General features: G+C 32.3%; 2 protein-coding genes across 2 annotated transcripts; both read right to left on the bottom strand.

The window, feature by feature from the left end:
- Nucleotides 1-1,019: 1,019 nt before the first annotated feature.
- On the bottom strand, nucleotides 1,020-6,102 carry LOC117683833 (B-box type zinc finger protein ncl-1). The gene is made up of 2 exons (XM_066072827.1): nucleotides 6,050-6,102; nucleotides 1,020-5,237 (listed from the first exon to the last, which is right to left on the bottom strand). The coding sequence occupies exon 2, from the start codon at nucleotides 5,203-5,205 to the stop codon at nucleotides 3,529-3,531; it is 1,677 nt and encodes a 558-aa protein (XP_065928899.1). The 5' UTR covers nucleotides 5,206-5,237; nucleotides 6,050-6,102; the 3' UTR covers nucleotides 1,020-3,528.
- A 2,060-nt stretch (nucleotides 6,103-8,162) lies between these two features.
- Nucleotides 8,163-9,758, bottom strand: LOC136272002 (uncharacterized). The gene has a single exon (XM_066072656.1). It carries the CDS (start codon nucleotides 9,756-9,758, stop codon nucleotides 8,163-8,165), a length of 1,596 nt encoding a protein of 531 aa, XP_065928728.1.
- Nucleotides 9,759-19,640: the final 9,882 nt, after the last annotated feature.

Genomic DNA, 19,640 nt, shown 5'->3' with positions numbered 1-19,640 from the left:
CATTATGTATTGTTCATACCTAGCCTGTTATTTTTAATTGCAAAAAAAGATAAAAGGGTTTTAATGTATACCGGTATTTGCATAAAAAATGAAAATGTAAATGTGAATTTTTTTTAAGATAGTCAATCACGTTAGTGTAGAAAAATTAGGTAAATCGTGACAACAGAAAGTCTAACCGAATGCATAATATACTGTATTTTGGAATCGTCAAATATTCACTTACTGAATTAATTATCAAAAGACCACATTTTTTCCCAGATGAGTACAAATCGAATTTCAAAATATTTAACTTATAAATGATAAGCTTAGTTCTATTCAGTCAGATTTACAACTGCCTTTCGTTCTAATAAATTTAAACCATCGAGCGTTCACAACATTGTGTGCAAGAAAAATTTAATTTAACGTTACTGTGCATGCATAACTAGTAAGTGTTTATTATATCATTAAAATGGGAAATTATTAAGAAAATGCATTGAACGATGAATACTTTATTTCAAGATATGTTTCACTTAATATTAAACAAGTACACGATCTTTGGAAAGACGTTCTTCCCTGCATTGCGTGAAGTCATAATAATTGCACAACACGGCGTTGCATCATTTAGTGTTATAGAAAAAAAACCAAGTCGTGCTTTTCTTACTAACTTAGAATATCAATAATATTTTTTTCTGTTATTTTATATGATAGTAAGATCATATGAAGATAATTTTTTCCCGTGAAGAATTTTCAGAGCGGAGCTACTGTCGATGTGTTTGTCGACTCCAGAGAAAATAGTCGTAGAACCTGTATGTCTAATTTATTGTTACTATATACTCGGAGAGAATTTAGAATTAAAATATTTTGAACGTAGAATTTTATATTTGAACATTACTAAATAATTGTTGGTCTATTATGGTCTAGTTCTAAATTCTTACTAAATTGGAATGCCTAATACAAATTAATCAACTCATTAGAATCAAAAGCAATGTTTAAGGTGGAAAAAATAAGAATGTAGTAACAAAGAGTTTTAGGCCCAACTTCATTTTATTATTTTACAAAACGTATGTAAATTGCATAATTATACCCAACATAATTATAATATCCATTATTGAAAGCATGACAAGATAAATACACACTGCAAAACAAAGTAAGGGATCGTAGATATATTTCAAAGACCAATCATTGCTTATGAATTAGAATACAATAGCATGGCCAACGAGTCGTGAAGCTTGGACATTGTATCATCTGATGGACACAACTGTGATCGGCCGAAAAATTTCATCATGTACTTATATTAGTTTCATATGTTCCTTTGACTATATTTTGTCGTATGGTACGGTATCTGTATTATTGTGTACTGCATATAGGGAACATAGAGACACGCTAATAAAAGGTTGGACTTGATAATGCTTGTAATTAATACAAATTCTTTTTATAGTAAAAGGATGGACTTTGCTTACTTTCAAGGTCAATTCAATTTTATACTTCAATATATGCGGTAACGGTTGTCCTAGACTTTAATGTGAGCTACAGTGTTTGAAGTTTTACTAGAATCAAATGGTTCACTGGCACTTAATTAACAAAAAAATAACGCGTTCTTTACCTATAGATAATTACATAGTAAGTGTAGGTTATTATTTTTAAATAAGGGAGCATCTTTGCAAATCTTGTGAAGCTGTTTGAGTGAAAATCAAGTGAGAAATGTTGAAAATATTTTTAACTTTTGATATTATACCAAGTGCGTTTCTGTATCTAAAAACAATAAAATGCTTTCTTTGGTGAATAATGCCGGATATGGAGATAGTTATATTATATTTAAAAAAATCGTTGGCGGGTTATAAAAAATATTTTCTACAATGATTGCTATTTGCTTCTGTACGTCCATCCTGTATGTTCAAGATTTACAAAATGACCCAAAAGTATATAGATATTACTTTTATTGCCATTTGTTTGTACGTCAGTATACTTTGATATATACAATGATATAATTAATGATTTAACTATATGCAATTATCCATATGTACATTGTAAAATTGTTAAAACCCTGGCCAGTAGCGGAGTCTCAATAGGAGTTCCATGTTGATTCGACATATGAGATCCATTTTAAGTATCTGATACCCTATTTTGAGACTAAGTTACAATTTAAATAATCAAACTTCGACATTTTTCTTCACAAATTATTGAAGACCGGGCACTGAAGACCTCCTTTCAAATTTTTCGATATTTTTAAACCTTGAATTAAGGTAAACGTGTACTCAAAATGAAAAAAAATTCCACTGATGATAATGAAAAACCATATATTGTGTGTTATAGACCTTTCAGGATAGTGTTATTTTTCACTTTGCAAAAAGTAGGTCAATGACCTACTTTTTGAGTTCATTGCCATTGAATATTCTTTGAAAATTTAAGAAAAATCCTTAATAATTTTGATTGAGTTTTTCTTAATTGTGAAAATAATTCAAATTGCTAAACTCTTTTAAAAATGAAATGCAGTTTATGAATGGCAGTGACACTAAATAGATACAAAATATTAAGTTTTTATTCACAATTTTCATAAATATTCTAGTCCGAATTTCCTCTATCAGTTTTCAAATCCCTTCCCATTTTTTATTCAATTTAACAAAAAACTTGATTATGACAATAAGAATCATTTATAGTATTGAACTAAGTATTTTAACCTTATTCTGCTAGCATAAAATTTATATGAATGGTCAAACTTTTGAGATATGGTGTCTTTAAGCATTTTTCAATATTTTGTAGAAAAGTGAGTTAAAACGAACTGAAAATATGCAAAATTATGTTGACTAACTAATAAAATCTTAACTTTGAATATAACAGTACTACCAAAAATATTTCAGTACAAAACAAAATCTAAAAAATTTAGTCCAAATTTCCTCTGCCCAACTTTGTTTGAGCCTAAGATATAATATCATAAGACATAGAATGTTATGTTAATAATAATTCATTTCATAAATACTGTTTGTGTTTAGAACAAATTTTACTCATGACATTGAATTGCATAACAATCTGAATTTAAGAACTCAAACCCTGAGTAAATAACGTCCTTAAAAGCAATTCATTGACAGGTATAAGTAAAAAAAAAATTGAAAAAAGCACGTAACGGTAAGATAAAACCTGAATCAACGTTAAAAAATAATCATAAAATTCCTAACAATCATAAAATCTTTTAATCTGGATACTTAGACAACCCAGTTAAGCCACAATCTTTGCTTAGTGGAATATGTCAATTTTATTTAAAAATTTTTTTATGGCAACATGCATTCACATCATCTTTTTAAGTGCAATATATACTTGGATAAGATCATTCACTCAGTTTAACGAAAAATTGTATATATGTAAAATTAAATCATGTTTCTTGATATATGAACTTGTTAACTTTTGATCGATAAATCTATTCAATTTACAGAAAAGTTACATAGTAACCAAGCTTGCATACATTTAATAAGTTAATCAAGTTAACATTTATATAAGCATTTGCATTTAAAATTGATCGCTTCATACACATAAAAATTGTTAGGAAAGGTTTGTTTACAAGTAATATTGAATTTTCTTCAGTTTACCTGTGCAAGACTCACCGACAAAGAGGTTGTCATTGGTGTCCACACATAATCCAACTGGACGCAACAATTCATAGTTGTCAATAAATTGCAGGAACTGTCCGTCCTGATCCAAGATGTGGATATAGTGATTTTTACAGTCTGCTATCAGGATCCGACTCTGACTGTCTGTAGTAATGCCCTGTGGATCAAATGATTCCATGGTAGGAAAAGGAGGACCATTGTAGGTAAAGCGAAGTTTCCCGGCCTGATTGACCACCACTACTGCAGGGGCTCTCCAGTCAGATACACATATGTCTAGATTCCTGTTCTCATTGATGCATTTAGAACAACCACCAGATGAATACAGAGGTTTTCCTTTGTCAGTGTACTGAATACTTTGCTTTTCTGTTAAGTCAAAGTAACGCACAACTTTTGTTTCTTGTTTAATATCATCACTTGCCAATACAACGAGAAGATCGTCGGATGAGGTACTACATACACTGAGAGGTATCCATCCCTTTTGTTTGATTATTGTATGTCTTTGTGAATTCTTTACTAGGTTTACCGTTTTACCACAATAATCAATGAAAACTGGGTCTCCATTACTGGTAATTGCATTGCCATTTATAAGTAATCCTGACTTGGTCGGGTATGACCTTACTAGCCCTCTCTGGAGGTTGTACAGTTTCAAAACGTTGCCGTTGCCGTTGCCGTTACCACATATCCATAGATCTTCATCACTCAGACAGGCGACACTAAATATGTTTTTATACCCAGTATTTATTTCTGTGATAATCTGTGGTACATCTAAAAATATTCTGCCTGGGGGGGAGTACTCAGCACCAGGTACATCGATTGTGTAATCATTTTCTTCTGTTCTGTTAAATAACTCTGACAGGGAACCAAACTGTTGAGATATATGTTCTTTGTTGATCTTACAAGGAGTGAAACCTGGTAAGGTAACCGACGGTTTAGGAGGCAATTTTCTAAATAGAGCATTCCTTGATTTGTAAGAAGATACAATATTTATATCATTTGATTTCAATAATTCCTTCAGATCAGCAATACTCTCTGTGATTTCAGAAATATTGTGTGTAATTTCTTGTTCATATTTGTCTAGGACAGCAAGGTTCCTGGAGTCTATTTCATTCAGATTTGATTTTAGTTTCTCGATAATGACGTCAATTTCGCTGTACAAATCTTTTCCAGTTTTGTCGATAGCTGTTGTCAATTTCTGTGAGTTTTCATTCAAATCAGCTTTCTGCACTTTGATAAATGATTCAATTTCTTGGAATTTAGGAAAAATTGATTTTTCTAATTCTTGTAAATCGTTCTCTAAAACGTATTTCTGTTCTTCTAGATCTCTCACTATGTCAACAAATGTATGCCCTTGGTGTTCTTTAGAATAGGCACACTGCACACAGATAAGAATATCGCAATATTTACAGTAAAGTTCACATATTTTTGCGTTATGCTTTAGACATTTAGCAGTAGATCCGCGCTTTTGAAAGAACGCCGTTGAATAACCTTTTGTGAAATAAACGGGATGTTCTCCAACACAGTCTTTACACCGATGTACGTTGTTAATGTTACAGTATAAAAAGGAAACCGAAGCTTCACATAAATGACACAGTAACACATCTTCGGCCCTATTGTGAGGGTCCATAGTCAAACCACTTGGTGGATTTTTAACGAATCCTGAAAGAAAGAGCAACTTGTTAGGTCTTCCATTATTATTAAATAGATTTTAATTAAAACTGTTAATAATCAATCATATCACAACATGCAACAAAAACGCATTATGCATAAAAAATCTCGATCTAACCTTCCGGGATCTCTCTATAGCTAACCTTGTAGACGTTTGCAGAATTTTACTTGTTTGTTGTTTACTTGGAGCTAAACACTACTTGTAAAATGCATTATCTGCTATATTTTTCTTCCCAACATTTTTCTAATCATACAGCCAATATATAAGCTACAGACCTCTTAATCGTTGGAAAGGTCGAGCATATGTGGACATACATTTTGCTCCGCCGTGTTACTCGGTCGCGATGAAATTACCAATTTTATGCACTTTTTCCAACACAGGGGAGAATTTAAAGATAACAAGGGCACCGCTAAGCAGAGTATCCCCTCGCGACATGAGTTATTCACAAGTGCTTGTGGACTGGACCGTGCACTACCACCCCCCCCCCTGGTTCTTTCTTTTTTTTCCATTTTTCTTTTATTAATTATCGTTAACAACCCCTTATATATGTCTCCAGTCGAAAAATAAAAGAAATATCAGTAAAAGAGAAGTAGCATTTTATAATCACACTAGTTTCCCCTGATTATAAAATTTGAAGAAAAAAAAAAGAAAGGGGGGGGGGGTGGTAGTGCACGGTCCAGTCCACAAGCACCTGTGGGGTTATTGTGTGTGGGGATGCATTATTTAGGAATATATAGTTATGTTAATGAGAAGACCATATTCTACTAACCCTCCATTACTGCAAAAACTACATGTTCTTTACCTGTACTAGATCTAAATCCAAAAAATATCAAGTTGTTGATTCGAACTGCATACTTTCACGAAGTGAGAAGTGAAGCGGAAGATTGATAACTCTTACTCAAAAATTTCGATTGATAACTCATATACAAAGTTGATTGTGACATTGATTTAATAAAATAATAATTTGTAATAGTATTAATGGTTTGGAAAGGCACATGCATTTTTTATTTGTTATTTTACAGAAGCGTGTAATCTATGATAAATAATTTTAGTTTTGAACGAATTTTGTCATAATGTATGCCCCCCCCCCCTCCTTTACAATAGTGTAATTTTATCTAAGTTTTTGCATAAAAATTTGACCAATTAATATGACATTGCATTTGTTTTAATCTTTTACAATAAGGCATATTTGTGCAAAGGTTGAGGAAATTCTATTGGAAGATTTTTTTTTAATTTACTAGAAAGTTGAAATGGAGTGCACACAGACACATACACACATACATACATACGAACACACACACGCACGGTAGCGATGCTATATCCCCTTCGCAACAAGTTGCGCGAGGGTATAGTAAAAAGGTAAATGCATTATTTACAAACAGAATATGCACTTAAAACAAAAAATAAATGCACAAAATCGAAAACCACGAAAAGAATACGATACGTCGGCCATTTTATTTAGGTGTGAAATCGGTGTAAAGAAATTTAAAGATTTATATAGACCTACCTGTGTTACGGTCCTCTTGTTGAATACCTGTACCCACATGGTTTTAATGTTTTTCCGTTATTATATTATGAGCATCTGGTTTTCATAAACAGACCGGCGAAAAACAACCACTGTTAAACCTAGGTAATGTTTGTTATTCGCTTCCTGGTCTAGCGCATCTTCGCTAGCCAAGGGTGACGATCCACGGTGTTTCTCTATTCACGAAACACCGTGGATCGTCACCCTTGGCTAGCGAAGATGGGTCTAGCGTTGCTATCACATGATTTATTTGTGCATAGCAGTAACTGTTGTGGATTTAAAAGGCTGAGAATTTGCCTATCGATTTCAATATTTACAATGCTTTATCATGATTTTTCTATGCTATGTAAACATCAAGACTCGTTACATAATTTTGTTTAAACAGGTGAAATTATATTTTTCTGTTTAATTTCTAGCTTGTTATGAAGACAAATACACAGTTTTTAATATTTATCAAATCTATATTAGTTTTGAGCCATGTATACTAGTCAAAATTTCTACACCCAAGGCAAGTGTTTATATACACCGTTCCTAATTATAGTTAGACAATGAATACGCATAAAGAAAAAATTGTAATTTTAAGACCTTTAAATTTTAAAAAAAATCAAGAAGGTTAAGTTACCTTAAGACATAAACATTAACAAAATATATACATAATCAACACTACAACCATGCGTTCCTTATTCACTCTAATAACAGCTCCTCATAGAGATCCCATTATTGAATTAAAAAAAAAACTTTTGTGGAAGGTAATCAATGTTGTCTAGTTCTGTTATATTTTGATGCTGAGGATTTATTTTGTCCCATACATACTAGCCATCAATGTATTCTGAAATGTACAATGCAGTTGCGCGTGTTGTGCGGTGTCCATCAGAAAGATGAGTTACCGTAAAGTAACAGTCATGTTGAAGACGTGTCGTTACATATGTTGTGAAGTGATGTTAGTAATTGGATTTATTTATTCGTTAGTATTAAACGTGACAAGTGGTGAGGGGTAACTTAAAGTTACTACCCACCTGAGTTGTGTCTTGAATAGCCTAGCCGACCGGGGGACGTCTTTACTATTCCAGGTTCTGTTCACAACTGAGGAATAATCAATCAGCTGATCGGAATGCCGAACCCGATCTTAATTACATATACTACATTCCTCCCCATTTTAATAAAATCACACCGTATGGCACAAATCAGAATTTCCGACTTAATGCCAAAATCTTAAAATCAAATGTTGTATATTACACATTTATTTACAACTAAAAATCACTATACACAATTATAAAATCAACACAATCTTCCTAGACATTCCTTAAAGTCCTCTAATAAAATGTCATTTCCCTTGTCGGACAAATGAATTCCATCTCCCCTAAACAGTGATTTATTTTTCCAATAAATTTTATTGTGTACTACTACTTTTACTGATAGGGCATTCTCTCGCAAAGTGCCCTTCTTGGTCACACTTAAAACAAGCTTGTTTTCTAGGACTGCTAGAAGGAGATCTAAACATTCTTGTATTTTCTCTACTGTTTGATCTTGACCTGTTTGTTCTAAGAATTTGAAGAATATCATGAATATTGTTTTTCATTTCCCGATTATCTTCTTCAATTCTTTTGACCCTTGATTCTAATTTGGAGAGTCTTGTCTGATCTGTGAAATGATTTGATGCTTGTTTTGTATCGTAAACAGCCCTAATTTTGCTTATGTTTTCATCATCATCCTCACTCTCACTTTCAGAACTCTCAAACTTCACCCTTCTTGTCTCAGACTTTCTCACACCTAGTATTAGTTTTTGGTTTGTGACTGCAGTTTTCATGTATTGTGTTGCCATATCTAGTGTAAGTGGGTTCTTGTCCATGGCAATGAGGGCAGCTTGTTTGTTGTAACAACCTCTCAAGAACGCATCTATGGCCACGGTTTGGCGGCAGTCTTCTGGTGTGTCTGGGTATCCATCAGTGGTCATCTCTAGAACTTTGTCTGCAAACTCTTCAACTGTCTCCTCAGAACCTTGTTTGACATCTTGCAGTTGTCGTCTGATAATGTGGGGAAGGTCTTTTTTCCCAAACCGTTCATCAAGCTTTGCACTCAGCTTTTTGAAACTTTTCTGGTCTGAAATTGGTCTAGAGCTGAAATATTTCAAAGCTTTGTCTCTGAGGCATTCAATCAATTTGTCCAGCTTTTGTTCTTCGGACCATTTATACCGGGATGAAATGTGGTTGAACTGTGTGAAGAAAGGTTTCCAGTCATTTTTTCCGTCAAATGTTGACATCTTTGGTGGACTAGGACCCTTTGACTGAAGCGTATCTGCAAATCCAGTTGGGTTTGTTGATGATTTCCAATACACCCCATGTGGTGCCAGCTTGTCGACTTCCCTGTTGATCTTTTCATCTTCGAGTTGTTTTAGCTTATTTTCTAACTGTTGCATTTTGTTTATCCACTTACTGTCTTGGTCAACTAGTCTTTGCTTCATGAGTGCAAGTTCATCGTCCTTAACAGTCATTGTTTTACTAATTGTCTTTTCATAATGAGATTTTGTGTTTTCTAATTCTGTTTGAAATTTTTGTTGTAATTTATTCAGTCGTTCTTCATGTTCTAATGTCAAAGTCTTTTCTAAAGAATCTAATTGTTTTTGTCTAGCAGTAATGTCTTTTTCAGATTGTGCAATTTGAATGTCCCTTCTTTCTATGTCTTTTGCTTGTCTGAGAATTTCTGCTTGTAACTTAGATACTTGACTTGACAGATCTTCAACATTCAACTGTGTTTTTTCTTGTTGTTTCACTCTCTCTCTGAAAACAATCACACCCTCACTCACAAGGGGATCCCAGATTGTGTTTGGAACTGTTGACATTGTTTTTAGGTCTTCTAATGACAAAGAGCCCCTCTCATCTCTCAACTTAACAATAGCCCCAGCCCTTTTTTCTCCAATGTTTGGAATTGATTTTAATTCTGCCAAATTGGCATTGTTTATGTCTACAGGGTTTGAACTACTCGCCATCTTAATTGATTAATGAACACCAATAAAGACAGAAGAAATAGACGTATTGTTGACTTCTCTATCAGAAAATCCGACAGAAAAATCTCGAGTGAATTTTGTTTTTAAATTTGTTATCAGAAAATCCGACAACAAAATATGTAATTTGTAAGAAGAAGATACGAAATGAAAGAAAACCCCAAATGACATAAATCAAAACAAATATTTTAACTGATAACACCTTACGAATTCACAAAGAAAAAATATTTGGCGCGAAATCCAAATACACAAATTACACTTCACCGATCGAATAATCCTACCGGCGACGCCAATGTTGTGAAGTGATGTTAGTAATTGGATTTATTTATTCGTTAGTATTAAACGTGACAAGTGGTGAGGGGTAACTTAAAGTTACTACCCACCTGAGTTGTGTCTTGAATAGCCTAGCCGACCGGGGGACGTCTTTACTATTCCAGGTTCTGTTCACAACTGAGGAATAATCAATCAGCTGATCGGAATGCCGAACCCGATCTTAATTACATATACTACACATAACGTATATTAGACTTCATGGTAGGTCTTCAACACTTCTGGTTGCATTTGATTTTTTGAAAAGGATTTTGAGGTGTCTGAAAAAAATCTCTGGTTATCTGTGATGAATATTATGCTTGGACCACGCCAACTGATATTAAAGGTTTCTTTGGCAGACATGCGCCGCATTTTACTTAATTGGTTGTATGCTTTTTATAAGCAAAGGCAGGGAACGATCGAATTGAGTCGTTTTGAAAAACACAACGAATGACATTTCGAACACGCGTTCCAGGCTTTTCAACTAATACGGTCATGATCGAGTAATCACTTACTCGACTACGATTTTTATATGATCAAATGAGCATTTTGAACAGCAGGCCGTAGTGGCAACCTATAAACCGATGTTAAAAATGTTTAGGTTAGGGAATATTAAGAGGGGGTATTAGAAGGTTCGATCAGTATACATTTATTTGCATTCAGCGTTCGAAATTTAATCAAAAACAAGGCCAGGGCTTGGTTTCCACAACAAAGAATTGTGAACTCTGCATATCAATAAGAAATCACCAACTATCTCTCAAAGTGTACTTGGGTATTAAAAATACTGAAAATGCTGATAACAAAATTGGAAAAAAAAGTCATTGACAATTTTTAGTTTAAATTGTACCATGATCTGTAAGCAATGATGGTGTCGAATACATTCGAAAGTAATTAATCGAATTGCAATTATTTGCTTAAAACCTTCAATTAAATTACCATACAGTTAAAACGATTTTTATATGTATTTGATTTATTCACAATTACTTTGCAAATGTAATTTATTAAATCACAAATTCCCTATGAGAAAAATACATTTTAATTTTATTGAATATATTGAAATGCACAAATCTACAAAGTGTAATTCAACTATCTATGGTTTTATTAGTAAAATAAACAGATAGTTCTATAATCAAACTCAATAATATTGGAAATATTAAATTATTCTAATGAAATAATATTTCTTAAGGTAAAAGAGACCAAGCTTAACATCAAAATTATTTGGTTCCTCCATGTAACAAATTGACAAATATTGACACAATGATATTCACAAACGTAGTAATCTTATGATAAGATAGCGATCATTGAAAAAGTGTATATTAAAAACTTCCTGTATGTTTGGTAGAAAAACGTTAATTCATATTTGTATTTTGTGTTTTAGTTCACCTGAGCTGAAAGCTCAAGTGAGTTATTCTGATCACATTTTGTCAGTTGTCTGTCTGTCCGTCTGTAAACTTTTTACATTTTAAACTTTTTCTCTAAAACTGCTTTGTGCCAATTTTTACCAAATTTGGCACAAAGCATCCTTATGGGAAGGCATATATAAATTGTAGAAATAAAAGACCGACCTTTATTCCAAGCGGAGAAAACCTCAAAACTGTAGAAAAGGGGGGGGGTGCATTATAACACTACCACGCGTATCTTACGTAAGTAGTGTGCACGTTAAGTAAAAGTCTTAAGTGATCGTATAGTGGTTTTATTCGACAAAAAGCAAACTTAATACACAGTCCCAATTCGGGGAAGTCAGAGAGAGATGTTAAGAGTTCGAAAGAGCGTCGGAATTAACATAACTTGCGAGAAGTTAGTAGTTTTATACTATTTGGGGAAAACAACTATCAAAGTATTACAAGTGTTCATTGGGTGTTGAAAAACCCCTTAAGAGGGCGCCACCACCTTGTTACTATGATGCTCCAAGATGGCGTCAAGCTGATCAGTCAAGAACCCGCCCTTAATCAGTGTACTTAGGGTCAATCAAGGTTACGACAGATATTTACTAGTGGGAGGGTCACTGTATCGTGACCAATTACTGTCATCTACCTGAGCCGATCAAAGGGCTAATTGACTTCGATTAGCCGAATGATGTATGTAATTATTTAGTTTATATCAAACTTTACCCCCTCAGGATATTTGTGTACAAATCGGGAACATAATGTCCAAATTGGAGACATACTGACCAGCAAGGATTTAATTACGGTCATTAAAGGATCATCACCTCAAAACAATACACCCCATAAATATGTAAACATGGTAGCTATTGGCTCTCTCTCTGACCTTCCTTTAAAGCAATAAAGTCTTTGATGGACACAGAATTATCGTGATTCAATTTACATGGAATATACATTAAATAAAGGTATTTACTTTACGAAAGCATTCTATACTGATTCTGAAATAAAATGATAAGTTAATTCACAATAGTTCAAAGAATAATATGTAACGTCCAATCAGTATAGTCAAAGTTATATGATACGTAAAATATAAAGTCCAATCACCAGTGTTCGATTATATAATAATAGGTAAATATAAAGTCCAATCACCAGTGTTCGATTATATAATTACATGTAACAAGGGCTATTTTGTTACAGCATTTTAAAAAATCTTCTCAAGAACTACTGAGTCAAATTCAACGTAATTTAGCATAAATCGTCCTTAGGGGAAGGAAAATATAAATTGCAAAAACTAAGGACTAAATCTATTTCATACTTGAGTAATTTACGAAAATAATAATAAGACAAAGAGAATGGGAGTCAATTAGTTAAACTTCGGGCTCAATATTTCATATATCGAAAACCAAGCTATGTTAGAAGCATCCATCTTGAACTGAAATGAATTTGGTTGTTGTGCCACAGTTTAGGCCGGTAAATCAGACAGCTGATCGTTTACAGGTACCTGCGTGTAATCTGATGAACTAATAACATTTAAAATAATATTATGTTGGTACATGTTATTCGGTACGATCTCTACGTAATGGTTGATTAATGCAACATGCTTTATTAAGATACTCAGCAATTTCGATCTAAACGGAGATTATTCTCGCTGCTAGAAATACATAAGTATATATAAAATGAGAAATAAATTGTTTTCTTCTTTGTTTTAGTGCATTTTCTCTTGTTTTAATTATTTACAAATTTCTATTTACTATAATCTGAGATTCAAGCTTCGAGTTATAAGATACAGAGCTTTGCGCACAATGCTACTGTATGTTTGCACACAAAACTGAGGTTATGCTGTAATTCAACCAGGCCTCTCGGTTCTCTTTTTGGGCCGATATTTGGCCTAATTCCCAACGTGAAAAGGGCATCTTTTTCCAAAATTGAGTGTGTTTTTATCTCAATTTGAGATTGACTAAAATAAATAATGTAACTAAAAGAAAATCATGCTTATTCTAAATATATAGCATGTATATTCAGCAGTCATACAAAACACTGTGAGGATGTGCAACACTACCGCATTGTAAACTGTTTTTTGTGATCGGTGACTTAGCCAGAATCTCCTCAGACAGACAGTGTATAGTAATTGAAAAACGATGTTTAATACTTTTAATCCTGATATTACAGTCGGTTGATAAGCTGTTAATATTTTATAATTCTGCAATAAAGGTTTAAATTATTATAAAAAATGTTTGTCTAAACAGATCATCTACAAAACGGTAGTAAGTGGGTCAGAGAGGTTGGACTAATATCCCAAACACACAGAAGTAGAGGGACTGATTTTATAAATATTGTCATTCAGCTTACACAATCAAAAAACTTATTATTTGTGAAAGGTATAAATACCAAAAAAAAAAAAATTTAATTTTTCATTAATACAAATAAGATAACTTTTTTGAAATTCTGATAAACTGTTTCATTTTTTTCTTTGCCATTTGACATATATAGTAATTACACAAAAACATTTAGGGAAATTTTACATCTTCATTAAGAAACTTGTATCACAGTAACAAAAATGGGTGTGAGAGGACTGCTGAGTTCGTTTATATTTTAAAGTCAGCTAAACTGAATAGGAAATACCAAGTTTAAAAATTTTAAGTTGAATGTAATAAACTCATGTGAACAAAAACATGACTCAAACCAAGCTATGTATCTTGCTTATAATTCTATGATTGACGCTGAAATGTTGGTTGATCAATAGAAATGTCATGCTAAAAGGATGATATGCTGTAACTACTTTCTGGTGTCCCTTCTTAAACGACGAATTGCATAAAATCTACACAAATTGTTGTTAGTTTTTAGAGCACAAAAAAAAAACGACGTCTTTTAAGCAGTTTCCATATTCCTGACACATTATTATTATGAGGATAAAAGCATAAGCGTTGTTCTTAAAAAGTTATTGCAACGGAAAATCATCTTTGTAGACATTTTTTGTTTTTTATTAAAGATGAAAATAATGGGTGGGCCTTGGTACAATAAAGCGACATGCACCTGCCAATACACTGATTTGAATTATAGCTCTTTAACGTATGTAACAACATTTTTCAGTTAAATTTATTCATGAGTCAAGTGAGTAAGGATATGAAATGTCATACGAAATGAATTCATGCCTGGTATACGGCAATCGTTAATAATGGAGAAGACCAATGAAATTTTTCAATGTTTATAATTTGAGGGATTGAACAAATTCATTCTGGTGCATTGAGGTACACTTTTCTTCTTCTTTTTTAAAAATAAAATACAATAACTAGTAAGTAGTAGAGGGAGAAAATGTAACTTTATGCTCTCATGTATTTTAATCGTTTTTTAAAGTGAGGGGGGGGGGGGGCTAAAATAAAGAGAACTGGAAGTTAACAGTGAACACCAACTGAAAATTTAGTTATTTTTTTGCATATACATGTAATCTTATTTTCGGTAAAAATGGTATTCCATAAAGGTCAAATATTAAGTGTATGCAAAAATGAGTGTAAAATTCGGATATTCATTTTTGGTTAATATACCGAGTAGCCATATGCCACAATATCCTTTGAACGCCCATATAAAGCCGGTGTTGCTCAGGTGAGCGATGTGACCCATTGAGCCTCTTGTATACTTATGTAATATCAAAAAAATGGGGGACATTGGCTTGAAGATAGCTTTCTTATTCAAATATTAATCAAGGTGTAATTGAAAGAAATTTGATTAGCATGCTTTTTGAAAGTAATTAATTTAATTGCAATTACATGACAAATTGATCAATAACACATTGCTTCCATTTACATTCCTTTTTCAGTTGTTTCCTCTTTTGATTCCCATCCAGGCTGTTTGTAAAAGAGTGAAAGGTCAAAAGGGTACAAGGCCTGGCAAATCCCCCGTTCCCAGAATGTTGAAATGGTATATGAACATATAAAAACTATTTCCATTTGAAAGTGTGCATCAGTCTATGTATAATATAAAACTGCATTTTCTGACAAATAAAAAATGTGCATTTATTTAATACTTGATACTTATCTCCTTTGTTTTTTTCTAAACATCACAGCATGGTCTCATATCTGTGCTTACACAATTTTTATCCGACATTTTGTGTACATACCATGAACATTAAGTAAGTGTTTTCATTGAACGGGTATTTAATATTTTTCATATTGTCCAATGATGTTTTACTTAAAAGCAAATGAACTGAAAATAAACCGCCGTCTGTTTCAATCACCCTCTTTACCGAGAAAGATGGACTACGAGCCTCGTGTTACGTTGAAACGTTAGAGTAAAGGTGAATTAAATGGAATTGTTTGACAATAATTAATAAAGTAAATTAAAACGTTTTTGGTGAAAACCATGAATTTGACCCATTATGGGTCTAGACCCAATTTTAGTAAATCAATAAAAAAAAAGTGAATAAAAATTTATTCATTAAATTAGTACTGTTAGGAGGAGTCAATGTCCATTCATACATGTTCTTAATTTTTGCAATTCGAAACAGTCAATGATACAAGATTTTGGCATAAAACGCTTTGCAGCTTAATTTGGAAACATATTCCTGTCGTACTAATAAAATGAAAGCACAACACTGACTTCCATCGTAAAATTAATACTACAAAATGTGACGTAGTCAACCTCGACACAGCCATCATACGACTTATACATTTTATAATTTCGCAAGATATAAGGTATACTGGTGTTTTTATATCAGTCCACTTTTACTTTTTATTGGTACAAACAGACTCAATTATTAATCATGATTATTAATTTGGTTAATGTTTTTTAATTATCGAAATACAGTATAATCTCATAAACATTTCGTGAATAATGGACGGGGATTATGCAAATTTCCTTAAATTTCACGTGCTGGTATTTGTATACCTTACTTAACATAGCTGAGATGTGTTTTTTTAATAATAATCGGCTTTCACATCTCAAAACCTAACCGTCCTTATTCATTTGATTCATTTGAAAATAAGGTCGATTACCACTTTTAAGGTTTTTAAAAGTAGCGGATTTTTATTCCCCATTTTAAGACAAATTTGCTAACCAATGAAGTAGTGCCAGAAAGTTTTTGCATAGATGCTAAATATTTGGCATTTTTAAACAGTTTTTAAACCCCGAAAAGCATAGTTAAAAATTGATGTATTTAGTAATATAAAATATCAGAGACACTTAAATTAAGTCTAGATTCTAAAAGCTAACATAGCAGAACAAATAATTTAGGAAAGTACTTATGAGCAAAGATTAACATGCATAACAATCTGCTGGTTTCTTCAATTTAAGTAAAAACATACGGGCTCAAACTGTATCAATGTATGAAAACATCCCAAAAGTCCTTCGTTGTGAACGACTTCTCTCTTACTTGTCAGTAGTTAGAAGATTGCACCAATTAATAAAACAAAATCTAACAACATAAAAGTATCCGGTAACCGCATAATGATATTTTTAAAATTGTGCTATGCATTCAGAAATCTTCCAAATGAATACAAGACGTAAGATTTTCCCATTATGATTTTTTCAAGAAATCTGTTTTTGTTTTTGTCCACTTCTGAGGATGAATATAACATTCTTGGGCAATTATTGTCCAAACCCGGGGTAAAACATTAAAAAACTAACTTTTAATTACATAAATTAAAAACTTCTGTAGCTTTTTGAGGAACAATTATGTCTTTAAGAATCTTCATGAATTCAATACGATATTGTCTATTAAGTTTAAAAGAACAATAACAAATTGATATCACTTGGTTTTTACTCCTCCATTTCTTAATAATTGCGTTAGTAACTCATATAGAAACAGACAAGCCTGAAATCTCCTCGTCCTTCTTCCAGATTAAAACATTAAATATATACTACTCATCTGCAGGTGAATGTTTGTATTCAAATTTATAATACCACTTTCAAATACATAGTGGCAATTAAGAAATGAAGATAATAATTTTTCTATTGATCGACGTATCAAAGAAAAAATTGACCGGAAAACTTCATCAATGCGCGTAGCGCATTGATGAAAAAGTTTTCCGGTCAATTTTTTCTTTGATACTTAGATCAATAGAAAAATTATTATCTTTATTTCTTATCATTTAATAAAACATTTTCAAATAAAAAAATGTTAAGTGTCATTGATCAAAAATGTAAATAATGTAAATGAAGCGGCGCGTATGAATACAAAAGCAACAATATTCAAAATGGATGCACCTTCAGCTGATTCAGAGCTACTGAGTTGAATTAATGGATTAAACACAAATAGTGAGTTAAAATCTGAACCGGCTGAATTGAAAACAAAAGGAAAATACATGCGATAGCTTGTGATATTATTATTCACGGTGCTGAAAAATTCGTAATAAAACTAGTTATCATGTGAGATCGCTGGAATATGCAACTGGACATAACCATCCAAGGAGAGGCGATCGTGGACGAAAATAGTTGATATGTCGACAAAGAATAGTATGTATAAGCGACTTTTGTAAACGTTGTGGTAACTAACTAGCCAGTGATATACTTAAATGGTATATCTGCCGCTTGGAATGCGCCGAAGGAGTTGATGCATTACTCATAGCTTTTCTTTACAACGCTTATTCTGATGACCGATCATGTACGTGTGTAAATTTAAAAATTATAGTTACCAAATTTGAACAGCAGTGTTACCGTGAAAGTTTATAGGCCGATATGTTCGTTATAATAATATTCCTGGAAAAGGAACAGCCAGCCTCGCTGTAAATGTTGATTGATCTCAAGCAGACGAAATCGTGAGAAGACGCTTAATTTTCTATTTCGTGAATCAAATAATGTGTTTTATTTATTTTTTGAAGGTTAAACTTTCAAGTTTTTATATTCACAAGGTTGCATTTTGTTTGCTGACAATAAAACAGACACAACTTTACATTTTGTTGACAGTGTTTATCTTGAAAATTCCCGTTCTATAAATAGTGTTAGATTAGAACAGCTGAGAAAAGTAGATCCGGCAAAAATTTTATTGATGCAGGTATCAATCAAAAGCGCCGATATCTCATCAAACGAATAAATATTAAATGATTATATTGTCAACTTAATTTAGCAATTACAATTATTGTTTAAATCGTTCTCTGAAGTCATTTTCCTTATGTTGCACTTTAGTTTTGCGGGTTTTTGTTTAATTTCCTGATCAATGGAAACGTAATCTACATTGAGATACAATTTCCGCGAACTCGCAGGATTGGACCTAAGACGTCAAAGTAGTTGTAGTTACATGTACCATGGAAAACTTCAAATAATCCGGTCCGGTTGTGTAACGTGCTTGTAGACAATCTTAACATTTTACGTAATCTAACTCTTGATCTAGCATTTGTATATGTTTATATGAACATTAAAATGCTTTGTACTTTGTACTTTTCTTTAGTAATACAATGTAATTGCTTTCCTCATACCGACAAGAAACACCAAAGAAACTTTTAAAGGATCTTTTTAAAAATATATTATAAAGGTTGGATTGTACAAAATACAATCAGTACACCTAGTTTGATATAAAAACTCTATGAACCATTCATATCCAGTCTGTAGATACTTAATGCTAATCACAATTAAGGAGGTTTTTCACTGCATTCAAAAGTCTTTTATGTATTTTTTTAAAAAATCAACAAACATAGCTAATTAAAAGCATTTAAATAGACGTTTTGCTCTCAAAGTGCAACTTACAGATATACTGAATTTTCCTCTATTTTTTCTCTCGAAAGAACCATGGCACAAAAACAACCTTATTTGATTTAAAATATAAGTAAATAAATAAAAACAAAATAATTTAAAAAAAAAAAATTCAATTGATCAACCTATTACTTAGTAATATGTTGACCTTTTGGTCCTTTCAACGTAGCTTTCATGCACAAAAAAACAATTCAACCGTCAATGAAGTAAGTTAAAAGTCTCAAACTTTTACTCAAATATCAAAAACTTGTCGAAAAAATCGTATAAATAAAGAAAAAAATTAAAAGTATGAGTCAATGATATAAAATTCAAAAATTGCATGAAATAAACTAATTTAAGGTACATTATTAAAAAAAAGCTAGTATTCAAAAATATGTTGAACATGCAGACTTTTTGAACTAAAGGTGACATAAAATGTCTACTGAAAAGCAGAAGATCGATACATACATTGACATGTTTTATGCAGACATTGTACAGATAATATAAAAACAAAGGA

Source organism: Magallana gigas, chromosome 10 (genome assembly GCF_963853765.1).
Source record: "Magallana gigas chromosome 10, xbMagGiga1.1, whole genome shotgun sequence".
Classification (NCBI taxonomy): domain Eukaryota; kingdom Metazoa; phylum Mollusca; class Bivalvia; order Ostreida; family Ostreidae; genus Magallana; species Magallana gigas.
Note: the sequence above shows the minus strand (reverse complement) of the source record. Positions and strands in the feature narration are given on the sequence as shown.